Genomic DNA, 23075 nt, shown 5'->3' with positions numbered 1-23075 from the left:
AGACTCTGGGACCTTGATTTCCAAATGAAATGGTAAATTTACTTTCATCTGAAAACAACACCTTGGACCTCTGAGCAGCAGTCCAGTTCTTTTTCTCCTTGGCCCAGGTAAGACACTTCTAGTATTGTCTATTGGTCATGAGTGGCTTGACACAAGGAATGCGACACTTGTAGCCCATGTCCTGGAAATGTCTGTGTGATAGCTCTTGAAGCAATGGCTCCAGCAGCAGTCCACTCCTTGTGAATCTCCCCCCAAATTTTTGAATGGCTTTTTCTTAGCAATCCTTTAAAGGCTGCGGCTATCCCGCTTGCTTGTTCACCTTTTTTCTACCATACTTTTTCCTTCCACTCAACTTTCCATTAATATGCTTGGAACAGCACTCTGAACAGCCAGCTTCTTTAGCAAATGACCTTTTGTTGCTTACCCTCCTTGTGGAGTGTGTCAATGACTGACTTCTGGACATCTGTCAAGTCAGCAGTCTTCCCCATGATTGTGGAGCCCACTGAAACAGACTAAGGGACCTTTTTACCCACTTAGGAAGCCTTTGCAGGTGTTTTTTGTTCATTATTCTAATTTACTGAGATAATGACTTTTAAGTTTTCATTGGCTGTAAGCCATAATCATCAACATTAACAGAAATAAACACTTAATAATAATAATCTTTATTTATATTGCGCCAACATATTCTGCAGCGCTTTACAGTTTAACAGTTTCAAACACAACAGTCATAAGTAACAACGTTAACAATACAGTAATTAAAGCAAAATAAGACGACCCTGCTCGTGAGAACTTCAATCTACAATGAGGTGGGGGAGATACAAAGTACAGGTGTGTATTTACAATGAAACACTTGAAATAGATCACTGTTTGTAATGACTCTATATAATATGAGTTTCACTTTTTGTGTTGAAGAACTGAAATAAATTAACTTTTTGATGATATTCTAATTTTGTGAGTAGCACTTGCGTATATACACACACACACATGCACACACAAACACACCCTTTATCAGACCCAGATACCCTGTGACACATTTGCACACCTTCTTCGATGACAGATGTTTCCTCTATTTACTGTATGTAACCACCAATATAATATTAGGATCTCAACCAACTTCAGAAAAGTCAATTACATAAAATAAACAAAACCCACTCATCTCTCTTCACTGAGCTGTAGAAAGTGAAGGGTTCAATGTTACACTCTCAAGCAAGCTGAGCAAATTGTGAAATCTGAGCAACATTCCTCCCCTTCCTGTTATCTTTGCTTATAAAGCAAAGCAAATGGTAAAGAGATCTAGTTCTGCGTGAATGTCAGGGAGGAAACCATGGCTTTTTTCTCATTTTTTAGTCCGTTTTTTCTTGCTGTTATATGGGTGTTAATAATTATCATTTTACAAAGTATGAAGAAACCAGATGGGCAAAAAGAAAAAGCAGAAAAGATGACTATAGCAGAATCTCGTCCATGGGTAGATGAGGATCTGGAAGATGGCACAGCGCTCTCAGCAGAGGAAGATGGTAAGGGACGGCAATGTGGACAAGTTGTTATGTAGTCAGTGTGGCTTTGTAGGTTTTCAGTGAAGTGACCCAGCGAAGCTAAGACAAACTAGATATAAATGTTTACATCAAGAATGAAACATTATGCCTTAGGCCTTATTCAGACTTCAGAGATGTTTCACATATGCACAAAAATTGTACGAGTATCATCAGTTTTTTGGATCTGAGTTTAATCAGTGTTTGGTCAGCGTCTGTTTTCACCGTCAGCGTTTCATCAGTGATTTTCACGTAAGGATAAATAAATAAACTACAAAACTTCTATTCACTGCAGTGATTTTCATAGACCCATACACTTGTTCTGCTACTATTCATCACTGATAAAAGGCAGAGATGTCCTTATGATTTTGCATAGACTCTTGGTCTGCAAAAAAACACAGACATCGGAACGACCCCAAAGATGACAAGGGGTACGTGTTGTATCCGTCAAAATCACATATAGAAAATCACATATAGAACATGTACTTGAAACATGGATGTCTGAATGAGGCCATAGGCTATGTTCACATGTTGCGTTTTTGCTACATTTTTTTTCTGTGGGAAAAACCTGCTCCCTTGGCAGTAAAGTAACTGCTTATAAAAATCAGGTTTTGATGTGTTTTTATTGCATTTTTGCTGTTTTTTTGGTGCAGAATATATTTGTTATTTTCCTGCAGTACATGTTTAATAAAGTTAGTTTTATTCACTAAAAATGCAGCAAAAACACATTGCTACATTTTCTGCAGCGTTTTCTCACTTTCCCATTGCTTTCTATAGTGAAAAAATGCTGCAAAAATGCTGAAAGAATTGAAGTGCTGCAAATTTTAAAAAGGAGCAGTTTTCCAATTCAGTCAGAAAAGAAATACAAGTGTGCCTGAGATTTCTGAAATCTCATAACTTTTGCTGGTACTGTAAAAAGCAGCTTTTAATTTGCAAAAAACACAGCAAAAAAATGTAGCAAAAAAATGTAGCAAAAAGCACAATGTATGAACATAGCCTTAGAGGGGTTCACTACCACTAATGGCATATCTTATAACATTCCACCTGATGCTTGAGCACCAGGCAGGGATTCGAAGAGGTGGACATAGACCGTATATCAAATGGCATACTTTCAATCACCTGATTGTCCAGTCTCATCACAGACACTGGAGAATCCTGACAGAGCTCAGTGTGCACGCTGTGAGGATTCAGAAGTCTGTGGCCACATATAGTGACTGCAGGCTTATAGCAAAAGACCGGACAGCCCCTTTAGTTGAAAGAAAGGAGGAATTGAATTTATACAGTGAGTGTTTATATTGCACTGTGAGGAAGAGGAGGGCAGGAGTGACATCACACACGTCAGCAGATCCCGCCCACATTTGCAGCAGTTGTAATGCGAATTAGCAATGCACTAAGTGTTCATGGCAAATTTCAGCAACTGCTCCCCTAGTGTTTAAAAGCTGAAAAAAACCTGTTTAAACAACTTTTGATATTTCATACCATTAAAAAAAAGAAAATTAAAACACGAATACTTACATTTTTCAATTGTTGATTTTTTTTTAATGCACATTCCCTTTAATAGCAAATTGCTAATGTGTAAATCTGCAGCATTATGAGATGTGAATAATTTACATTGTTCTGTTGTGACCAAGTAAAAAGCACATTTATGCTGACATTTGTCTCTTCCAACCCGTGCCCCCCATAAAATGAACAATTAACAAGTTTTCGAGTTGTCTCTTCTGACTCCCCATACACATGAGCACACAGTTTCATCATACAGGTCTCCAAATTATCTTCTGCTATGTTGGATGTGAACCATGGTTTTACAGCACATTTCCCACAATAGGCAAATTTTACACAAAAACAACAGCTTGATCCTCGACAAACAAGTGCATATACAGTACAACTCTGTCAATGGATGAATTAAAAATGTTAAAAGTCTCAGACTAATGTGACACAAATCTATTCTTTGTAAATGTAAATTTATAATGGTCTTAATCATACAGATCCATAGAATGAAACATCTTCCACTTTAAGAACAGTGGACCCCCAAACACTTTCATATACAGTTGTGCTTTTTTGGCCTTTCTTCAGAAAATATGAATAATAACACCAAAACTTTTTCTCCACTCATGGTTAATGGTTGGGTGAAGCCATTTATTGTCAAACTTATTGTGTTTTCTCTTTTTAACTCATAATGACAACCCAAAACATCCAAATGACCCTGATCAAAAGTTCACATACCCCACTTCTTAATACCGTGTAAGTATTGCCCCCTCTAACATGAATGCCAGCTTGAAGTCTTTTGTGGTCTTTGTGGATGAGGGTCTTTATTTACTCAGATGGTAAAGCTGCCCACTCTTCTTGACAAAAAGCCTCCAGTTCCTGTAAATTCTGTAAATTTCTGGGCTGTCTAGCATGAACTGCGCACTTGAGATCTCCCCAGAGTGGCTCAATGATACAGCAGGGGGGGGATAAGTATTTAGTCAGCCACCAATTATGCAAGTTCTCCCACTTAAAAAGATGAGAGAAGCCTGTAATTGACATCATAGGTAGACCACAACTATGAGAGTCAAAATGAGAAAACAAATCCAAAAAATCACCTTGTCTGATTTGGCAAGATTTAATTTGCAAATTATGGTGGAAAATAAGTATTTGGTCACCTAAAAACATGCATGATTTCTGGCTCTCACGGACCTGTAACTTCTTCTCTAAGAGGCTCCTCTGTCCTCCACTCATTACCTGTCGTAATGGCACCTGTTTGAACTTTTTATCAGTATAAAAGACACCTGTCCACAACCTCAAACAGTCACACTCCAAGCTCCACTATGTTGAAGACTAAAAAGCTCTCGAAGGACACAGAAACAAAATTGTAGCCCTGCACCAGGCTGGGAAGACTGAATCTGCAATAGGCAAGCAGTTTGGTGTGATGAAATCAACTGTGGGAGCAATAATAAGAAAATGGAAGACATACAAGACCACTGATAATCTCCCTTGATCTGGGGCTCCACGCAAGATCTCACCCCGTGGGGTCAAAATGTTCACAAGAACAGTGAACAAAAATCCCAGAACCACAAGGGGACCAAGTGAATGACCTACTGTACATAGAGCTGAGACTACCATAACAAAGGCTACCATCAGTAACACACTATGCCGCCAGGGGCTCAGATCCTGCAGTTCCAGTCGTGTCCCCTTGCCTAAGCCAGTACATGTCTGGGCCTGTCTGAAGTTTGCTAGAGAGAATTTGGATTATCCAGAAGAGTATTGGGAGAATGTCATCATATGGTCTGGTAAAACCAAAGTAGAACTGTTTGGTAGAAGCAAAACTCGTCATGTTTGGAGAAGACAGAATGCTGAGTTGCATCCAAAGAACACCGTACCTACTGTGAAGCATGGGGGTGGCATCATCATGCTTTGGGGCTGTTTCTCTGCAAAAGGACCAGGACGACTGATCCGTGTACATGAAAGAATGAATGGGGCCATGTATCGAGAGATTTTGAGTGCAAACCTCCTTCCATCAGCAAGGGCATTGAAGATGAAACGTGGATGGGTCTTTCAGCATAATATTAAATAAATAATAATAATAAATTAATAATCCCAAGCACACCACCAGGGCAATGAAGGAGTGGCTTTGTAAGAAGCATATGAAGGTCCTGGAGTGGCCTAGCCAGTCTCCAGATCTCAACCCCATGGAAATCCGTTGGAGGGAGTTGAAAGTCTGTGTTGCCCAGCGACAGGCTCAAAACATCACTGCTCTAGAGGAGATCGACATGGAGGAATGGGTCAACATACCACCAACAGTGTGTGCCAACCTTGTGAAGACTTATAGAAAACGTTTGACCAATGTCATTGCTAACACAGGATATATAACAAAATATTGAGATGAACTTTTGTTAATGACCAAATACTTATTTTCCACAATAATTTGCAAAATAAATCATGCCAAATCAGACAAGGTAATTTTCTGGATTTGTTTTCTCATTTTGACTCTCATTGTTGTGGTCTACCTATGATGTCACTTACAGGCCTCTCTCATCTTTTTAAGTGGGAGAACTTGCACAATTTGTGGCTAACTAAATACTTTTTTCCCCCACTGTATTTAGGTCAGGAGACTGAGATGGCCACTCCAGAACTTTCACTTTCTTCTGCTGTAGCCAATGACAGGTCGACTTGACCTTGTGCTTTGGATCACTGTCATGTTGGAACATCCAACAGCTTCCCCGCTGTGCGGATTTATACTTCTTTGTAGCTAACTGCTGTGTTTGTTACACATACAAAAGTGTTGAGGTTCACTTTTTTTGAAGTGGAAAACCCCTTTAAGATAACATATTTAGTGCTCAGTGAATGCTGTAAAAATGTAACCCAAAAAACATGGCAGAATTGCTGTTTTTTTTAAATAATACTCAAAGAATTTATTTTGGTTTACCAATTATAGTAAATTAAATTGAATTGTTAAAAAAGAAATTGTACTGCAAAAATATAACACCCAAAGTAGACCACCAAACAATCATTCCCCCACAGCCCTCCCACACACACACTGTGATAGCCCTGAAGTGCGTTTCCCTCAACACAGTATGGTGTACCCACCCTCTGCCCACATAGTAATGTTTTCCCACAGCCCATCACACAGTTTGATGCTGCCATAGCCCCTCAACTCAGTAAGACGCCCCCACAACACCCTCAATACAGCAAAGCGCTTCCACTGTCCCTTTACACACAGTAAAATACACAATCCCTCTAGACAACATGACGTACCCACAGTGACTTTCACACAATATGATAACCCTCACATATATTGATGCTGTCAGTTCCCCCAGACAGCATTATGATTTCCACAGTCACCACCACACAGTATGATGTATTCCACAGTCACCGCCACACAGTATGATGTATTTCACAGTCACCCCCACACAGTATGATGCCTTCCACAGTCACCACCACACAGTATGATGCCCCAACACTGTATGAGTCTCCCCACAAAGTATTAACCCCTTAAGCCCCGAGGGTGGTTTGCACGTTAATGACCGGGCCAATTTTTACAATTCTGACCACTGTCACTTTATGAGGCTATAACTCTGGAACGCTTTGACGGATCTTGGCGATTCTGACATTGTTTTCTCGTGACATACTGTACTTCATGTTAGTGGTAAAATTTATTCGATATAACTTGCGTTTATTTGTGAAAAAAATGGAAATTTGGCGAAAATTTTGAAAATTTTGCAATTTTCCAACTTTGAATTTTTATGCCCTTAAATCACAGACATATGTCACGCAAAATACTTAATAAGTAACATTTCTTACATGTCTACTTTACATCAGTACAATTTTGGAACCAAAATTTTTTTTTGTGACGGAGTTATAAGGGTTAAAAGTTGACCAGCAATTTCTCATTTTTACAACACCATTTTTTTTTAGGGACCACATCTCATTTGAAGTCATTTTGAGGGGCCTATATGATAGAAAATACCCAAGTGTGACACCATTCTAAAAACTGCACCCCTCAAGGTGCTCAAAACCACATTCAAGAAGTTTATTAACCCTTCAGGTGTTTCACAGGAATTTTTGGAATGTTTAAATAAAAATGAACATTTAACTTTTTTTCACACAAAATTTATTTCAGCTCCAATTTGTTTTATTTTACCAAGGGTAACAGGAGAAAATGGACCCCAAAAGTTGTTGTAAAATTTGTCCTGAGTACGCTGATACCCCATATGTGGGGGTAAACCACTGTTTGGGCGCATGGCAGAGCTCGGAAGGAAAGGAGCGCCATTTGACTTTTCAATGCAAAATTGACTGGAATTGAGATGGGACGCCATGTTGCGTTTGGAGAGCCCCTGATGTGCCTAAACACTGAAACCCCCTACAAGTGACACCATTTTGGAAAGTAGACCCCCTAAGGAACTTATCTTGATGTGTGGTGAGCACTTTGACCCACCAAGTGCTTCACAAAAGTTTATAATGCAGAGCCGTAAAAATAAAAAATCATATTTTTTCACAAAAATGATCTTTTCGCCCCCAATTTTTTATTTTCCCAACGGTAAGAGAAGGAATTGGACCCCCAAAAATGTTGTGCAATTTGTCCTGAGTACGCTGATACCCCATATGTGGGTGTAAACCATTGTTTGGGCGCATGGCAGAGCTTGGAAGGGAAGGAGAGCCATTTGACTTTTCAATGCAAAATTGACTGGAATTGAGATGGGACGCCATGTTGCGTTTGGAGAGCCCCTGATGTGCCTAAACATTGAAACTCCCTACAAGTGACACCATTTTGGAAAGTAGACCCCCTAAGGAACTTATCTAGATGTGTGGTGAGCACTTTGACCCACCAAGTGCTTCACAGAAGTTTATAATGCAGAGCCGTAAAAATAAAAAATCATATTTTTTCACAAAAATGATCTTTTCGCCCCCAATTTTTTATTTTCCCAAGGGTAAGAGAAGAAATTGGACCCCAAAAAATGTTGTGCAATTTGTCCTGAGTACGCTGATACCCCATATGTGGGTGTAAACCATTGTTTGGGCGCATGGCAGAGCTTGGAAGGGAAGGAGCGCCATTTGACTTTTCAATGCAAAATTGACTGGAATTGAGATGGGACGCCATGTTGCGTTTGGAGAGCCCCTGATGTGCCTAAACATTGAAACTCCCTACAAGTGACACCATTTTGGAAAGTAGACCCCCTAAGGAACTTATCTAGATGTGTGGTGAGCACTTTGACCCACCAAGTGCTTCACAGAAGTTTATAATGCAGAGCCGTAAAAATAAAAAATCATATTTTTTCACAAAAATGATCTTTTCGCCCCCAATTTTTTATTTTCCCAAGGGTAAGAAAAGAAATTGGACCCCAAAAAATGTTGTGCAATTTGTCCTGAGTACGCTGATACCCCATATGTGGGTGTAAACCATTGTTTGGGCGCATGGCAGAGCTTGGAAGGGAAGGAGAGCCATTTGACTTTTCAATGCAAAATTGACTGGAATTGAGATGGGACGCCATGTTGCGTTTGGAGAGCCCCTGATGTGCCTAAACATTGAAACCCCCCACAAGTGACACCATTTTGGAAAGTAGACCCCCTAAGGAACTTATCTAGATGTGTTTTGAGAGCTTTGAACCCCCAAGTGTTTCACTGCAGATTATAACGCAGAGCTGTGAAAATAATTTTTTTTTTTTCTCAAAAACGATTTTTTAGCCCCCAGCTTTGTATTTTTACAAGGGTAACAGAATAAATTGGACCCCAAAATTTGTTTTCCAATTTGTCCTGAGTACGCTGATACCCCATATGTGGAAACCACTGTTTGGGCACATGACAGAGCTCGGAAGGGAAGGAGCGCCATTTGGAATGCAGACTTAAATGGATTGGTCAGCAGCCGTCACGTTGCATTTGCAGAGCCCCTGATGTACCCAAACAGTACAAACCCCCCACAAGTGACCCCATATTGGAAACTAGACCTCCCAAGGAACTTATCTAGATGTGTTTTGAGAACTTCGAACCCCCAAGTGTTTCACTAAAGTTTATAGCGCAAAGCCGTGAAAATAAAAATTCTTTTTTTTTTCACAAAAATGATTTTTTAGCCCCCAGTTTTGTATTTTCACAAGATTACAGGATAAATTAGACCCCAAAAGTTGTTGTCCAATTTGTCCTGAGTACGCTGATACCCGATATGTGGGGGGGAACCACTGTTTGGGCGCATGACAGAGCTCGGAAGGGAAGGAGCGCCATTTGGAATGCAGCCTTAAATGGATTGGTCTGCAGGCGTCACGTTGCATTTGCAGAGCCCCTGATGTACCCAAACAGTACAAACCCCCCACAAGTGACCCCATATTGGAAACTAGACCTCTCAAGGAACTTATCTAGATGTGTTGTGAGAACTTTGAACCCCCAAGTGTTTCACTACAGTTTATAACGCAGAGCCGTGAAAATAAAACATCTTTTTTTTCCCACAAAAATGATTTTTAGCCCCCCAAATTTTTATTTTCCTAAGGATAACAAGAGAACTTGGACCCCAGAAGTTGTTGTTCAATTTGTCCCGAGTACGCTGATAACACATATGTTGGGGTAAACCCCTTTTTGGGCGCACGGGAGAGCTCGGAAGGGAAGGAGCACTGTTTTACTTTTCCAACGCAGAATTGGCTGGAATTGAGATTGGACGCCATGTCGCGCTTGGAGAGCCCCTGATGTGCCTGGACAGTGGAAACTACCCAATTCTACCTGAAACCCTAACCCAAACACACCCCTAACCCTAATCCCAACGGTAACCCTAACCACACCCCTAGCCCTGACACACCCATAATTCTAATCCCAACCCTAATCCAAACCGTAAATGTAATCCAAACCCTAACCCTAACTTTAGCCCCAACCCTAACTTTAGCCCCAACCCTAACCCTAACTTTACCTCCAACCCTAGCCCTAACCCTAACCCTACCCCTAACCCTAAACGTGACTGAAATACATGGCGCTGAAATACGTGGCACTGAAATACGTGGCACTGAAATACGTGGCACTGAAATACGTGGCACTAAAATATGTGGCACTGAAATACGTGATACGTGGCACTGAAATACGTGGCACTTAAATACGTGGCACTGAAATACGTGGCACTGAAATACGTGGCACTGGAATACGTAATACGTGGCACTTAAATACGTGATACGTGGCACCTAAATACGTGATACGTGGCACTGAAATACGTGGCACTGAAATACGTGGCACTGAAATACGTGGCACTGAAATACATGATACGTGGCACTTAAATACGTGGCACTGAAATACGTGATACGTGGCACTGAAATACGTGGCACTGAAATACGTGGCACTGAAATACGTGGCACTGAAATACGTGGCACTAAAATATGTGGCACTGAAATACGTAATACGTGGCACTGAAATACGTGATACGTGGCACTTAAATACGTGGCACTGAAACACGTGGCACTGAAATACGTGATACGTGGCACTGAAATACGTGGCACTGAAATACGTGGCACTGAAATACGTGGCACTGAAATACGTGGCACTGAAATACGTGGCACTATGACTGTCAGAAAATGTTCATTAAACGGTTAGGGGTGAGGTTAGGGGTAGAGTTAGGATAAGGGTTTGGATCCCTTTATCACCTTGATGGTGGTGGGTGGCTTTTCAGTGTGTTTTCTGTTTTTTTTCGATAAAAACGCATGCGTTTTTAAAGCAAACGCTTGTGCTTAAAAACGCAAGAAAATACTGCAGGTTGTATTTCTGAAAATGAACGCATGCAGAAAAAAACGCATGCGTTTGAAAACGCGACCAAACGCGTACAAAAAACGCATGCGTTTTCAATGTTAAATATAGGGAAAAAACGCATGCTTTTTTTGTGCAAAAAACGCTGCAGACAAAAACGCAAGTGTGAAACCAGCGACGCTTTTTATAGCAAAAAAGTTTTTGCGTCTCCACATTTTGAGACCTATAATTTTTCCACATTTTGCTCCACAGAGTCATGTGAGGTCTTGTTTTTTGCAGGACGAGTTGACGTTTTTATTGGTAACATTTTCGGACACGTGACCGTTTTTTATCACTTTTTATTCCGATTTTTGTGAGGCACAATGACCAAAAACCTACTATTCATTAATTTCTTTTGGGCGAGGCGTTTATACCGTTCCGCGTTTGGTAAAATTGATAAAGCAGTTTTATTCGACGGGTCAGTACGATTACAGCGATATCTCATTTATATCATTTTTTTATGTTTTGGCGGTTTTATACGATAAAAACTATTTTATAGAAAAAATAATTATTTTTGCATCGCTTTATTCTCAGGACTATAACTTTTTTATTTTTTTGCTGATGATGCTGTATGGCAACTTGTTTTTTGCGGGACAAGATGACGTTTTCAGCGGTACCATGGATATTTATATCAGTCTTTTTGATCGCGTGTTATTCCACTTTTTGTTCGGCGGTATGGTAATAAAGCGTTGTTTTTTGCCTCGTTTTTTTTTTCTTACGGTGTTTACTGAAGGGGTTAACTAGTGGGGCAGTTTTATAGGTTGGGTCGTTACGGACGCGGCGATACTAAATATGTGTACTTTTATTGTTTTGTTTTTTTTATTTAGATAAAGAAATGTATTTATGGGAATAATATATATATTTTTTTTATTATTTATTTAGGAATTTTTTTTTATTTTTTTTACACATGTGGAAATTTTTTTTTTTTACTTTTTTACTTTGTCCCAGGGGGGGATATCACAGATCGATGATCTGATAGTGTGCACAGCACTCTATCAGATCACCGATCTCACTGACAGGGCTGCAGGCTTACCAGCGTCTGCTCTGAGCAGACACTCGGTAAGCCACCTCCTTCCCTGCAGGACCCGGATGCCGCGGCCATCTTGGATCCGGGACCTGCAGCCAGGAAGGAGGTAGGAGACCCTCGCAGCAACGCGATCACATCGCGTTGCTCCGGGGGTCTCAGGGAAGCCCGCAGGGAGCCCCCTCCCTGTGCGATGCTTCCCTATACCGCCGGTACACTGCGATCATGTTTGATCGCGGTGTGCCGGGGGTTAATGTGCCGGGGGCGGTCCGTGACCGCTCCTGGCACATAGTGCCGGATGTCAGCTGCGATAGGCAGCTGACACCCGGCCGCGATCGGCCACGCTCCCCCCGTGAGCGCAGCCGATCGCGTATGACGTACTATCCCGTCACCGGGAATTAAGTCCCAGGTCACCTTGACGGGATAGTACGTCATACGGGATTAAGGGGTTAAACCCCCACAATTCTCTCATAGTATAATGCCCTCCACAGATGTGACACACAGTATGATGCTTCATTCAGTACACCACAAACAGAGTGATGACCCAACCAATCCAAGACTTTACACGTGCTGCGCCGAGTCTTTGGAATGCACTACCTAGGTTAATACGATTAATCCCCAATCCCCACAGTTTTAAGCATGCCCTAAAAACTCATTTGTTCAGACTGGCCTACCGCCTCAATGCAGTAACCTAACCATCCCTGTGTGGCCCATTAAAAAAAAAAAAAAAAAAAATAATAATAATCAGGTTCCTCTCATCATGTTCTCATACACTTTATGCAGTTAATAGCCCTCTGTGTCTGTACTGCTACACACTTAGGCAGTTAACTGGTTCATGCAGCTTTACATGAACACCAGAGCCTTACACTATGGCTGGTCCAAATAACTAAAGCAATTGTTACCATCCACCTCTCTTGTCTCCCCTTTTCCTCATAGTTTGTAAGCTTGCGAGCAGGGCCCTCATTCCTCCTGGTATCTGTTTTGAACTGTGATTTCTGTTATGCTGTAATTTCTCTATTGTCTGTACAAGTCCCCTCTATAATTTGTAAAGCGCTGCGGAATATGTTGGCGCTATATAAATAAAAATTATTATTATTATTATTATTAACCATGATAGTCACCCTAACGCACAAACTGACATCCCCACAGTGGCAAACACACAAGCATATCACTTGTCTGTTTGTCTTGTCACATCCCTGATCCTCTGCTACTGATCTAGTTTCTGATGTCCAGTCACCTCAACTGAGAATATCACATGACCAGAAGGTTTCTGCAGGTCTTTCAGTCTGATGTTCCCTTGCTCCTCCTGTAACTGTACTGTGTCCTGAGGACACAGATGTAATTGAAGTCAGGGACAGCAGGACAGCTCCCTACATCTGGGACTGTACCATGGGATCAAGGATGACTGGAAAGTGGGGAGTGATATAAATAATACCAGTCAGTAATAAAGAATCTCCTCTCTCACCTAGGGAGGCTTCACCCACAGGCCCTAGGTTTAGGAGTTTAAACCTCTTAGCACAGTCACGAACAAAAAGTGCTCCATGCTACCGATCGACCACTCTCTGAATGCCTCTCTTCCAGCCTAACTTGATTGACCTGCATTGGTTCTGCCAGGACAACTGTTTCAGGATGCCAAGGAAAAAGTGGCCTTTGGAAAGACGGAGCCAGACAGCCAGTCTTCTTTCACACGTCACCTCTTTGGTCCGCTCTTGAAACCGGAGGTAGATACGAATTGCTAGGGTGATTAATTTGTCTAGGGAGGTCGGGATGTCATGTCCAGCCAACTCATCCTTGATCCTTCCAGATAATCCCTCCTGTGTTCATTTCTGTGTACTGTAGATGAGTCCAATTCAACGAGATGGCCTTTCTTGACTCCGGTTCAGCGGGAAATTTCGTACAGCAGGCAGTAGTGGATTGGCATCGAATTCACGTTTGACATCTTCTGAATCCACTTAAACAAGCAAAAAAATGGACATAACAATTTAAAGAAAGAGAAAATCCATCTGTGAGAAAAAATAATAAATAATAACATGTACGACCAGAAAAATGAAAGGAAAACCATTCAGAAATGGAACAACCGAAAAAAAAACTTGTGAGCATGGATAAGGCTAAAGAATCAATATGGGGACAATACAGATAATAAAAAATGCCTTTATTAAACAGTGAATGGCAACAATGAGTGCTATATGCAAGAGTGCCCGCACACTAAATGGTTAAAATACGAAAAGCAATAAAAACAAAACAATGTACAATATACCACATATAAAAGTAGAACCAAAAAGGGGACCTTGTTACACTGGAAGATAAATATCCATGGGTGCAAATATCACTGTTCCCATACTGGGTAATGTATAGAAAAAATGGCAGGAATAGATTATACTATCTGCATCAAATTGTAAACAAATACCCAATATGTTGCAAATTGTAAAGAGGAGCAAATCATATAATTAAACTTCTCAGGTATAAATAATACAATGAGATAAAGAGCACATGGTTTCAAAGAAATTAGTCCAATATGGTGTGTATGGTACAAAAACAATGAAGTCAAAATATTGGCTTCTATGCACCTGTAAATACCAGGATTGGCTGCAATGTCAAGGAATAGAGTAATAATAACGGATTGTATATAACGATAATCGATGACTAGAAGCAATTACCTGGTGGTGGTCCAGTGGAGGTCCCCGGTTCAAGGTGCGGTGCACACCCCGACGCACGTTTCTGAACTCTGTCCTTCATCAGAGGGACTGTTTCATAAAGGCATTTTTCATTATCTATATTGTCCCCATATTGATTCTTTACCTTTATCCATGTTCACAAGTTTTTTTCTGTTGTTTGAATCCACTGAAAGTATAATCCATTGAGGGAAAGGACCTAACTGAACTCTTTCAAGTCATCACTGAACCCGTTGTCCACCAGATAGTCACAATCCATTTGGCGAAAATTGCATTCTATGTGCTGGCTGACATTTTTCACCCCCTTGTCTTAGGTCTTCCATGGCTGAGAACTCATTAGCCATTCTTAGATTGGAAGCCTGGTGAGGTGCTCCGATGGGGGGAGTCATGCCACAAGACATAACCTTTGTTCCAGTGGCTTGGAGAGAACGTGGTCCTGATTAGAGGTCATGGGAGTTCTGGAAGAAGAATCTGGCTTCATCTTCTCCTCAAGCAGCCCTCGGGGGCTTAAAGAAGAGGGGGCATAAATGGGGGAGTACTGAAGCGTCTACCAGCATCTCTGCATGGTTCCCCTTCTCCCACCATCAGGTGACAATGGCTTACTCACCGCTACACCAAAAGGGAGGTGCCTGAGTAACCCCTATAGTTTCTGTTAGGTGATTTAGTGTGTGCAACTGTATGTAGCCAGGTTCCCCATCCCTAGTCTTTTAATGTTTCCCATGTCCCATATTCTGTGTCCAGTATAGTTAGTCCTTGTTCCCCTCTCCACTTTGGCAGTGTCCATACTTTGTAATGCATTGGCGATTACTGAACTTTTTCCTGAGAGCAGTGTGTCTAACCTGTCCCTGTGTCCAACCTGTCTGTTATCCAGAGACGGCATAGTCCAAAACTGTCCCTGTGGCTGTCCTGTCTGCTATCCGGTTGGCACAGTCTAAACTGTCCCAAGTGGCCGTCCTGTCGTCACAGTCTTCATCTGTCCCAAGTGGCCGTCCTGTCTACACAGTCTGAGCATGTCCTAAGTGGCCATCCGGTACTGTCTAGGAATCTGAGTAAATGGCTTAGACCCTTGGTGTCAGTTGCTACTGCCGGACTTTATCCTGGAGTGGCACCTGGCAGCTACCTGCTGCACAAGCATGACCTCACCACTAAAGGCTCCCATAAATCCCAAGGTAGCTGCTTATTCCTGCCCCTCCAGAGTAAGCCTGGTTCATGGCACAATGGGTCCATGAACCATGTGTGCCACCTGCATGCGTGACATCCTTCTTGATCTAAAATCTTATACTTACCTCCCATGCTGCCGCTGTTACCGCAGTGTCGGCACTCGCTCTCCCTGGGGCTCCCATGCTGTTGTTGTGACATGTGAGCATGGCACCCAATCAACACTGGCGTCACTGTCCTTGCCTTCTGTTGAATTGAACATGAAGAGGAAGTCAGAGATCAGCCGCAGCCCTGACTTCATCTTCATGTTCAATTCAAAAGAAGGTGGGAACAGTGACATCAACGATGATTAGTCGCCGTACTCACATGGCCTAACAACTGCATGAGAGCCCTGGGGCCACCAACTTTTTTATTTTATTGGGTTTAAGCGTGGGGTATGACAAGCAGTTGTCCACGTAGTAGACAACTTCTTTAATTGGTGTTCTGAAGTTTGAACGTTATCCTATATCCATTGAATAGGGGATAACTTCCCGATGGCTGGAGTCCGACTGCTGGGACGCCACCGATCCCAAGAACTGGGCTATGAAGTGCCCTTTGTAAATGGAACAGAAATCGATCATGCACACTACCCCTCTATTAGTTCTTAAAGGGAGCACAGAGTATAGCCAAGCTGGCTGATCTCGCCCTGATCTAAGAATGAATGTATCGACCTCAGCTCCATTCACACAAGGCTCTTCCTAGCCCCTGTTCTTGGAATCCATCCCCAGCATTTAAAAACGTATCCATTATTCAATGGATATGGGACACCTTTTAAACTTGAGAATACCCCTTTAAATCTATAGCATTTCACAATTACTTAAAGAAGTTGGCCACTACTTGGACAACTCCTTGTCATAAGTCATGCTTGGCTCTGATAAAATAAAAAAGCTTATACTCACATCCCAAGCCGGTGCCATTCCCACGGTGTTGGCACTCGCTCTCTCTGGGGCTCCCGTGCTTTTGTTGTGACACATGAGCCCGATGCCCAATCAGGGGTGGCGTCACTGTCCCCGCCTACTATCGAGTTGAACATTAAGAGGAAGTCAGAGTTAAGCTGCAATCCTGACTTCCTCTTCATGTTCAATTCGACAGAAGGCAAGGACAGTGATGCCACCGCTTATTGGGCGCGGGGCTCATGTGTTACAACTTATACACCTGCATGCTTCCAATTTTATTCATAGCTTCTTTCTTATGTATTGATATAAGAAAAATTTGCCATGTTCTACCACTTGGTGCATTATAGAGGCAATGCTTATTGGTACGACAGCACACATACTGCAAACTTTTAGTGTCATTTAGGGTTCATTGTTATCTGCATGATTTAGCTTTATCAGGCCACGTAGTGGGTCTCCTGTGCATCACCATTTGCCCATCCAGTATACTACTATACATTAATGATGCCACTAGTGGCACATATCTTTGCAAATGGCAGGAAAAACATGCAGGTCATTTTAACAAATATGTGCCACTTGTGGCATTATTAATAAAAGAACACCAAAAACAAGTTGAAAACAGCACTTATGTACAGAGAAATTTGTAATTTATGGTACTCTATTCCAAAAGCTACATATTTTTTATTTTTATACTATATTATATTATATTATTGTTATTTTATATTATATTAATTTTATTTTTACATTAATCCTTAATAGACGGCCATAAATAAATCCTTAATTTATATTAAAGGGAACCTGTCAGCAGTTTTGGCCGATAGATATGGCCACTGCTGTTCAGGGCTTATCTACAGCATTCTATAATGCTGTAGGTAAGCCCCCGGTCAGACCTGAAATATAAGCAAAATAAGTTTATCTTAGGGTTATCTGCCCTGTTGAGGGCAGAGTAAAGTACTGCAGTGTGCAGGCGCCGGGCCTCTCTGACCTTTCCCCAGCGCCTGCACACTGCAGTAGTTTGGTCTGCTCTCAACTGGGCAGATAAGTACGCCTGTGTAGGAACGCGATGCCAGGGAGCGATGAAGCAACAGGAGGGCGGCATTGCAAGAAGATGGGAGTGCCAGATCCGGACCTGCGACACCCATCGGACCGGACCACACTGGACCGCCCCCTGGGTGAGTATAATAAAACTTATTTTTCTTATCTTTCAGGTCAGACCGGGGGCTTATCTATAGCATTATAAAATGCTGTAGATAAGCCCTGAAAGGCAGTGGCTGTATCTTATATCTGCTAAAACAGCTGACAGGTTCGCTTTAAATTTAGTATGGGGAAATGCAGGAAAAAATCAGTTCTTTATTTTTAAATACCATTTAAAATTGAATGTATAGGGAGATCAGAAAACCACATATATACATGTCAACACTCACCCAGACCACTTCATACATATGGTCAGGTGTACTTTCTGTTTAATCAAATTTGAAAAAAAAAAGTCTTTTGAATTAAAATTAAACCAGGGCGTGCTTCATGGAATAAGTATCTAAGATGACACGACCTAAGCAATAGAAGAACACTACCACCCGTAGGACCAACTCCCACCATTCTCTGGTTGTATACACCAGACACAACTTAAAATATTAAACATTAGTCAGAACAACTAATCTTACCATACCCAACAATGTTGGACTCAATAAGAGAGATGCACCTAAATTTCAAAGTTTTTTTCATCAGTGGTGTGCCGCTATCATCTCAATTTTTCCTGTTTGGCTGTGCTCACTAGCCTTGCGAGCACCCACCTGCCTTCTGATTTAGCTCTACCCATTTGGTGTTGCATGTGGATCCCGTTGAAGTTTCAAGACCTCCTTCTCCTGCACCTAAATATCAGTAGATGGCCCATGACAAAAGCTGGGTGAAATGCACAATGTGACGTAGGGTTACACACATGACAAGGCTCCATATCAATATCATGTAAAACTGGATTTAATATTATTATTATCACTGATGTACTGTATATGCAACCCACTAAGGAATATACTTCAATGGATATTTGGTTATATTGTTTACGTATTGTCTGCAGCCCGTTCACAGCTTTCCATTGAGTTACTCTGTTTGTGTTTTATTATTTTTATTAATCTTATATTCAATAAAATTGTAAACATTTATGAGATACAGTTGTGCTCAAAAGTTTACATACCCCAGCAGAATTTTTGCTTTCTTGGCCTTTTTTCAGAGAATATGAATGATAGCACTAAAGCTTTTTCTCCACTCATGGTTAGTGGTTGGGTGAAGCCATTTATTGTCAAACTATTGTACTTTCTCTTTTTAAATCATAATGACAACCCAATACATCCAAATGACCCTGATCAAAAGTTCACATACTCCATTTCTTAATACCGTGTATTGCCCCCTCTAACATCAATCACAGCTTGAAGTCTTTTGTGGTAGTTGTGGGTGAGATGCTTTATTTTCTCAAATGGTAAAGCTGCCCACTCTTCTTGGCAAAAAGCCTCCAGTTCCTGTAAATTCCTGGGCTGTCTAGCATGAACTGTGCGCTTGGGATCTCCCCAGAGTGAGGTCAGGAGACTGAGATGGCTACTCCAGAACCTTGGCCTTGTGTTTTGGATTGTTGTCATGTTGGAACGTCCAAGTATGTCCCATGCACGCAGCTTCCGGGCTGATGAATGCAAATTTGCCTCCAGTATTTGCTGATAACGTGATGCATTAATCTTTCCTTCAATTTTGACCAAGTTTCCTGTGCCCTTACAGCTCACACATCCCCAAAACATCAGTGATCCACCTCCATGGTTTACAATAGGAATGGTGTTATTTCATCATAGGCCTTCTTGACCTCTCTCCAAATGTAATGTTTAGGGTTGTGGCCAAAAACTTAAATTTTGGTGTCAACACTCCAAATTACCTTGTTCTAAACGTTTTGAGGCTTGTCTCTGTGCTGTTTTGCATATTATTATAATATTATATATTGTTATTTTGCATAGTCAGAAAAGGACTAGCGTGTGTAATGACTGCAGTCTAAAGGATGCTGTTATGAACTGGTGTGAATTGAACACTGTAGTTACATGCATTGAAGTTATATGCTTGGAACCTTTTCTGTGTGAAGATAACGCATTAAAGAGACTTTTATGTTTGAACTTTGTGGGTCACTGCCTCTTCACTGCTACCAGTGCCTTCCAGTTGTCACTATGATTTAACCACTTTCTAACCTCAGACGGGATAGTACGTCCGAGGTCAGAACCCCCGCTTTGATGCGGGCTCCGGCGGTGAGCCCGCATCAAAGCCGGGACATGTCAGCTGTTTTGAACAGCTGACATGTACCCGCAATAGGCGCGGGCAGAACCACGATCTGCCCACACCTATTAACTAGTTAAATGCCGCTGTCAAACGCTGACAGCGGAATTTAACTGGCGCTTCCGGCCGGGCGGCCGGAAATGAGCGCATCGCTTACCCCCGTCACATGATTGGGGGTCAGCGATGCTTCTGTATAGTAACCATAGAGGTCCTTGAGACCTCTATGGTTACTGACCCCTGTAGCTGTGAGCGCCACCCTGTGGTCGACGCTCATAGCACACCTGCATTTCTGCTGCATAGCAAAAGTAAAAAAAAAGTAAAAAAAAATGTGATAAAAATAAAAAAAATATAAAAGTTTAACCCCTTTCTGCCATTGGACGTACTATTCCGTCCATGTGGGGTGGGCCCTACTTCCAAAGGATGGAATAGTACGTCCAGAGCGATCGGCCGCGCTCACGGGGGGAGCGCGGCTGATCGCAGCCGGGTGTCAGCTGACTATCGCAGCTGACATACGGCACTATGTGCCAGAGTGGTCACGGACCGCCCCGGCACATTAACCCCCGGCACACTGCGATCAAACATGATCGCAGTGTTCCGGCGGTATAGGGAAGCATCGCGCAGGGAGGGGGCTCCCTGTGTGCTTCCCTGAGACGATCGGTACAAGGCGATGTGCTCACCTTTACCGAGCGTCTCCTCCCTGCAGGCCCCGGATCCAAAATGGCCGCGGGGCTTCATCCGGGTCCTGCAGGGGGGTGGCTTCACAGCGCCTGCTCAGAGCAGGCACCAGGAAGCCTCCCTGCTGTGCATGTCAGATCCCTAATCTGACACAGTGCACAGCAAAGTGTCAGATCAGCGATGTACTGTGATGTCTTCCCCTGGGGCAAAGTAAAAAAGTAAAAAAAAAAAAAAAAATTACATGTGTGAAAAAAAAAAAATCCTAAATAAATAATAATAAAAAATATATATATTGTTCCAATAAATATATTCCTTTATCTAAATAATAATAATAAACAATAAAAGTACACATATTTAGTATCGCCGCGTCCGTAACGACCCGACCTATAAAGCTGTCTCACTAGTTAACCCATTCAGTGAACACCGTTAAAAAAAAAAAAACAAGGCAAAAAACAACACTTTATTATCATACCGCCGAGCAAAAAGTGGAATAACACGCAATCAAAAAGACGGATGTAAATAAGCATGGCACTGCTGAAAACGTCATCTTGTCCCACAAAAAACGAGCTGCCATACAGCATCATCAGCAACAAAATAAAAAAGTTACAGTCCTCAGAATAAAGCAATGCAAAAATAATAATTTTTTCTATAAAATAGTTTTTATCGTATAAAAGTGCCAAAACATAACAAGAGATATAAATGAGGTATCGCTGTAATCGTACTGACCCGAAGAATAAAACTGCTTTATCCATTTTACCAAACACGGAACAGTATAAACGCCACCCCCCAAAAGAAATTCATAAATAGCTGGTTTTTGGTCATTCTGCCTCACAAAAATCGGAATAAAAAGCGATCAAAAAATGTCACGAGCCCGAAAATGTTACCAATAAAAACGTCAACTTGGCCCGCAAAACACAAGCCCTCACATGACTCTGTGGACCAAAATATGGAAAAATTATAGCTCTCAAAATATGGTAGCACAAAAAAAAATTTTGCAATAAAAAGCGTCTTTTAGTGTGTGACGGCTGCCAATCATAAAAATCCACTAAAAAACCCGCTATAAAAGTAAATCAAACCTTCCTTCATCACCCCCTTAGATAGGGAAAAATAAAAAAATTTTAAAAATGTATTTATTTCCTTTTTCCCATTAGGGTTAGGGCTAGGGTTAGGGCTAGGGTTAGGGTTAGGGCTAGGGTTAGGGTTAGGGCTAGGGTTAGGGCTAGGGTTAGGGCTAGGGTTAGGGTTAGGGTTGGGGCTAGGGTTAGGGCTATAGTTAGGGTTGGGGCTAAAGTTAGGGTTGGGGCTAAACTTAGGGTTGGGGCTAAAGTTAGAGTTAGGGTTTGGATTACATTTATGGTTGGGAATAGGGTTGGGATTAGGGTTAGGGGTGTGTCAGGGTTAGGGGTGTGGTTAAGGTTACCGTTGAGATTAGGGTTTGGGGTGTGTTTGGATTAGGGTTTCAGTTATAATTGGGGGGTTTCCACTGTTTAGGCACATCACGGGCTCTCCAAATGCGATATGGCGTCCGATCTCAATTGCAGCCAATTCTGCGTTGAAAAAGTAAAACAGTGCTCCTTCCCTTCCAAGCTCTCCAGTGTGCCCAAATAGGGGTTTACCCCAACATATGGGGTATCAGCATACTCAGCACACATTGGACAACAACTTTTGGGGTCCAATTTCTCCTGTTACTCTTGGGAAAATACAAAACTGGGGGCTAAAAAATAATTTTTGAGGAAAAAAAATAATTTTTATTTTCACGGCTCTGCGTTATAAACTGTAGTGAAACACCTGGGGGGTTTCTACTGTTTAGTTACATCAGGGGCTCTGCAAATGCAACGTGACGCCTGCAGACCAATCCATCTAAGTCTGCATTCCAAAATGGCGCTCCTTCCCTTCCGAGCTCTGCCATGTACCCAAACGGTTGTTCCCCCCGACATATTGGGTATCAGCATACTCAGGACAAATTGGACAACAACTTTTGGGGTTCAATTTCAACTGTTACCCTTGGAAAAATACAAAACTGGGGGCTAAAAAATAATTTTTTTTGGAAAAAAAAGATTTTTTATTTTCACGGCTCTGTAGTGAAACACTTGGGGGTTCAGAGTTCTCACAACACATCTAGATAAGTTCCTTGGGGGGGTCTAGTTTCCAATATGGGGTCAATTGTGGGGGGTTTCAATGTTTAGGCACATCAGGGGCTCTCCAAACGCAACATGGCGTCCCATCTCAATTCCTGTCAATTTTGCATTGAAAAGTCAAACGGCGCTCCTTCCCTTCCGAGCTCTCCCTTGTGCCCAAACAGTGGTTTACCCCCACATATGGGGTATCAGCGTACTCAGGACAAATTGTAAAACAACTTTTGGGGTCCAATTTCTTCTCTTACCCTTGGAAAAATAAAAAATTGGGGGCGAAAAGATCATTTTTGTGAAAAAATATGATTTTTTTATTGGTAAAATAAAACAAATTGGAGCTGAAGTAAATTTTTTGTGAAAAAAAGTTAAATGTTCATTTTTTTTAAACATTCCAAAAATTCCTGTGAAACACCTGAAGGGTTAATAAA

The 23075-nt window shown here is 41.7% G+C and overlaps 1 protein-coding gene across 1 annotated transcript in view; it reads left to right on the top strand.

The window, feature by feature from the left end:
* The first annotated feature begins 1279 nt into the window (after window positions 1-1279).
* Window positions 1280-23075, top strand: part of IYD (iodotyrosine deiodinase) — a 64861-nt gene continuing 43065 nt past the window's right edge. The window contains exon 1 of the mRNA XM_077283056.1: window positions 1280-1514. Coding sequence (XP_077139171.1) covers window positions 1325-1514 — 190 coding nt within the window. The 5' untranslated portion in view covers window positions 1280-1324. The remainder of the gene's footprint in view (window positions 1515-23075) is intronic.

The sequence above is a fragment of the Ranitomeya variabilis genome, chromosome 2 (assembly GCF_051348905.1).
Source record: "Ranitomeya variabilis isolate aRanVar5 chromosome 2, aRanVar5.hap1, whole genome shotgun sequence".
In the NCBI taxonomy this organism is placed as follows: Eukaryota; Metazoa; Chordata; class Amphibia; order Anura; family Dendrobatidae; genus Ranitomeya; species Ranitomeya variabilis.
The sequence above is the reverse complement of the archived record's forward strand: the minus strand, read 5'-3'. Positions and strand labels throughout refer to the sequence as shown.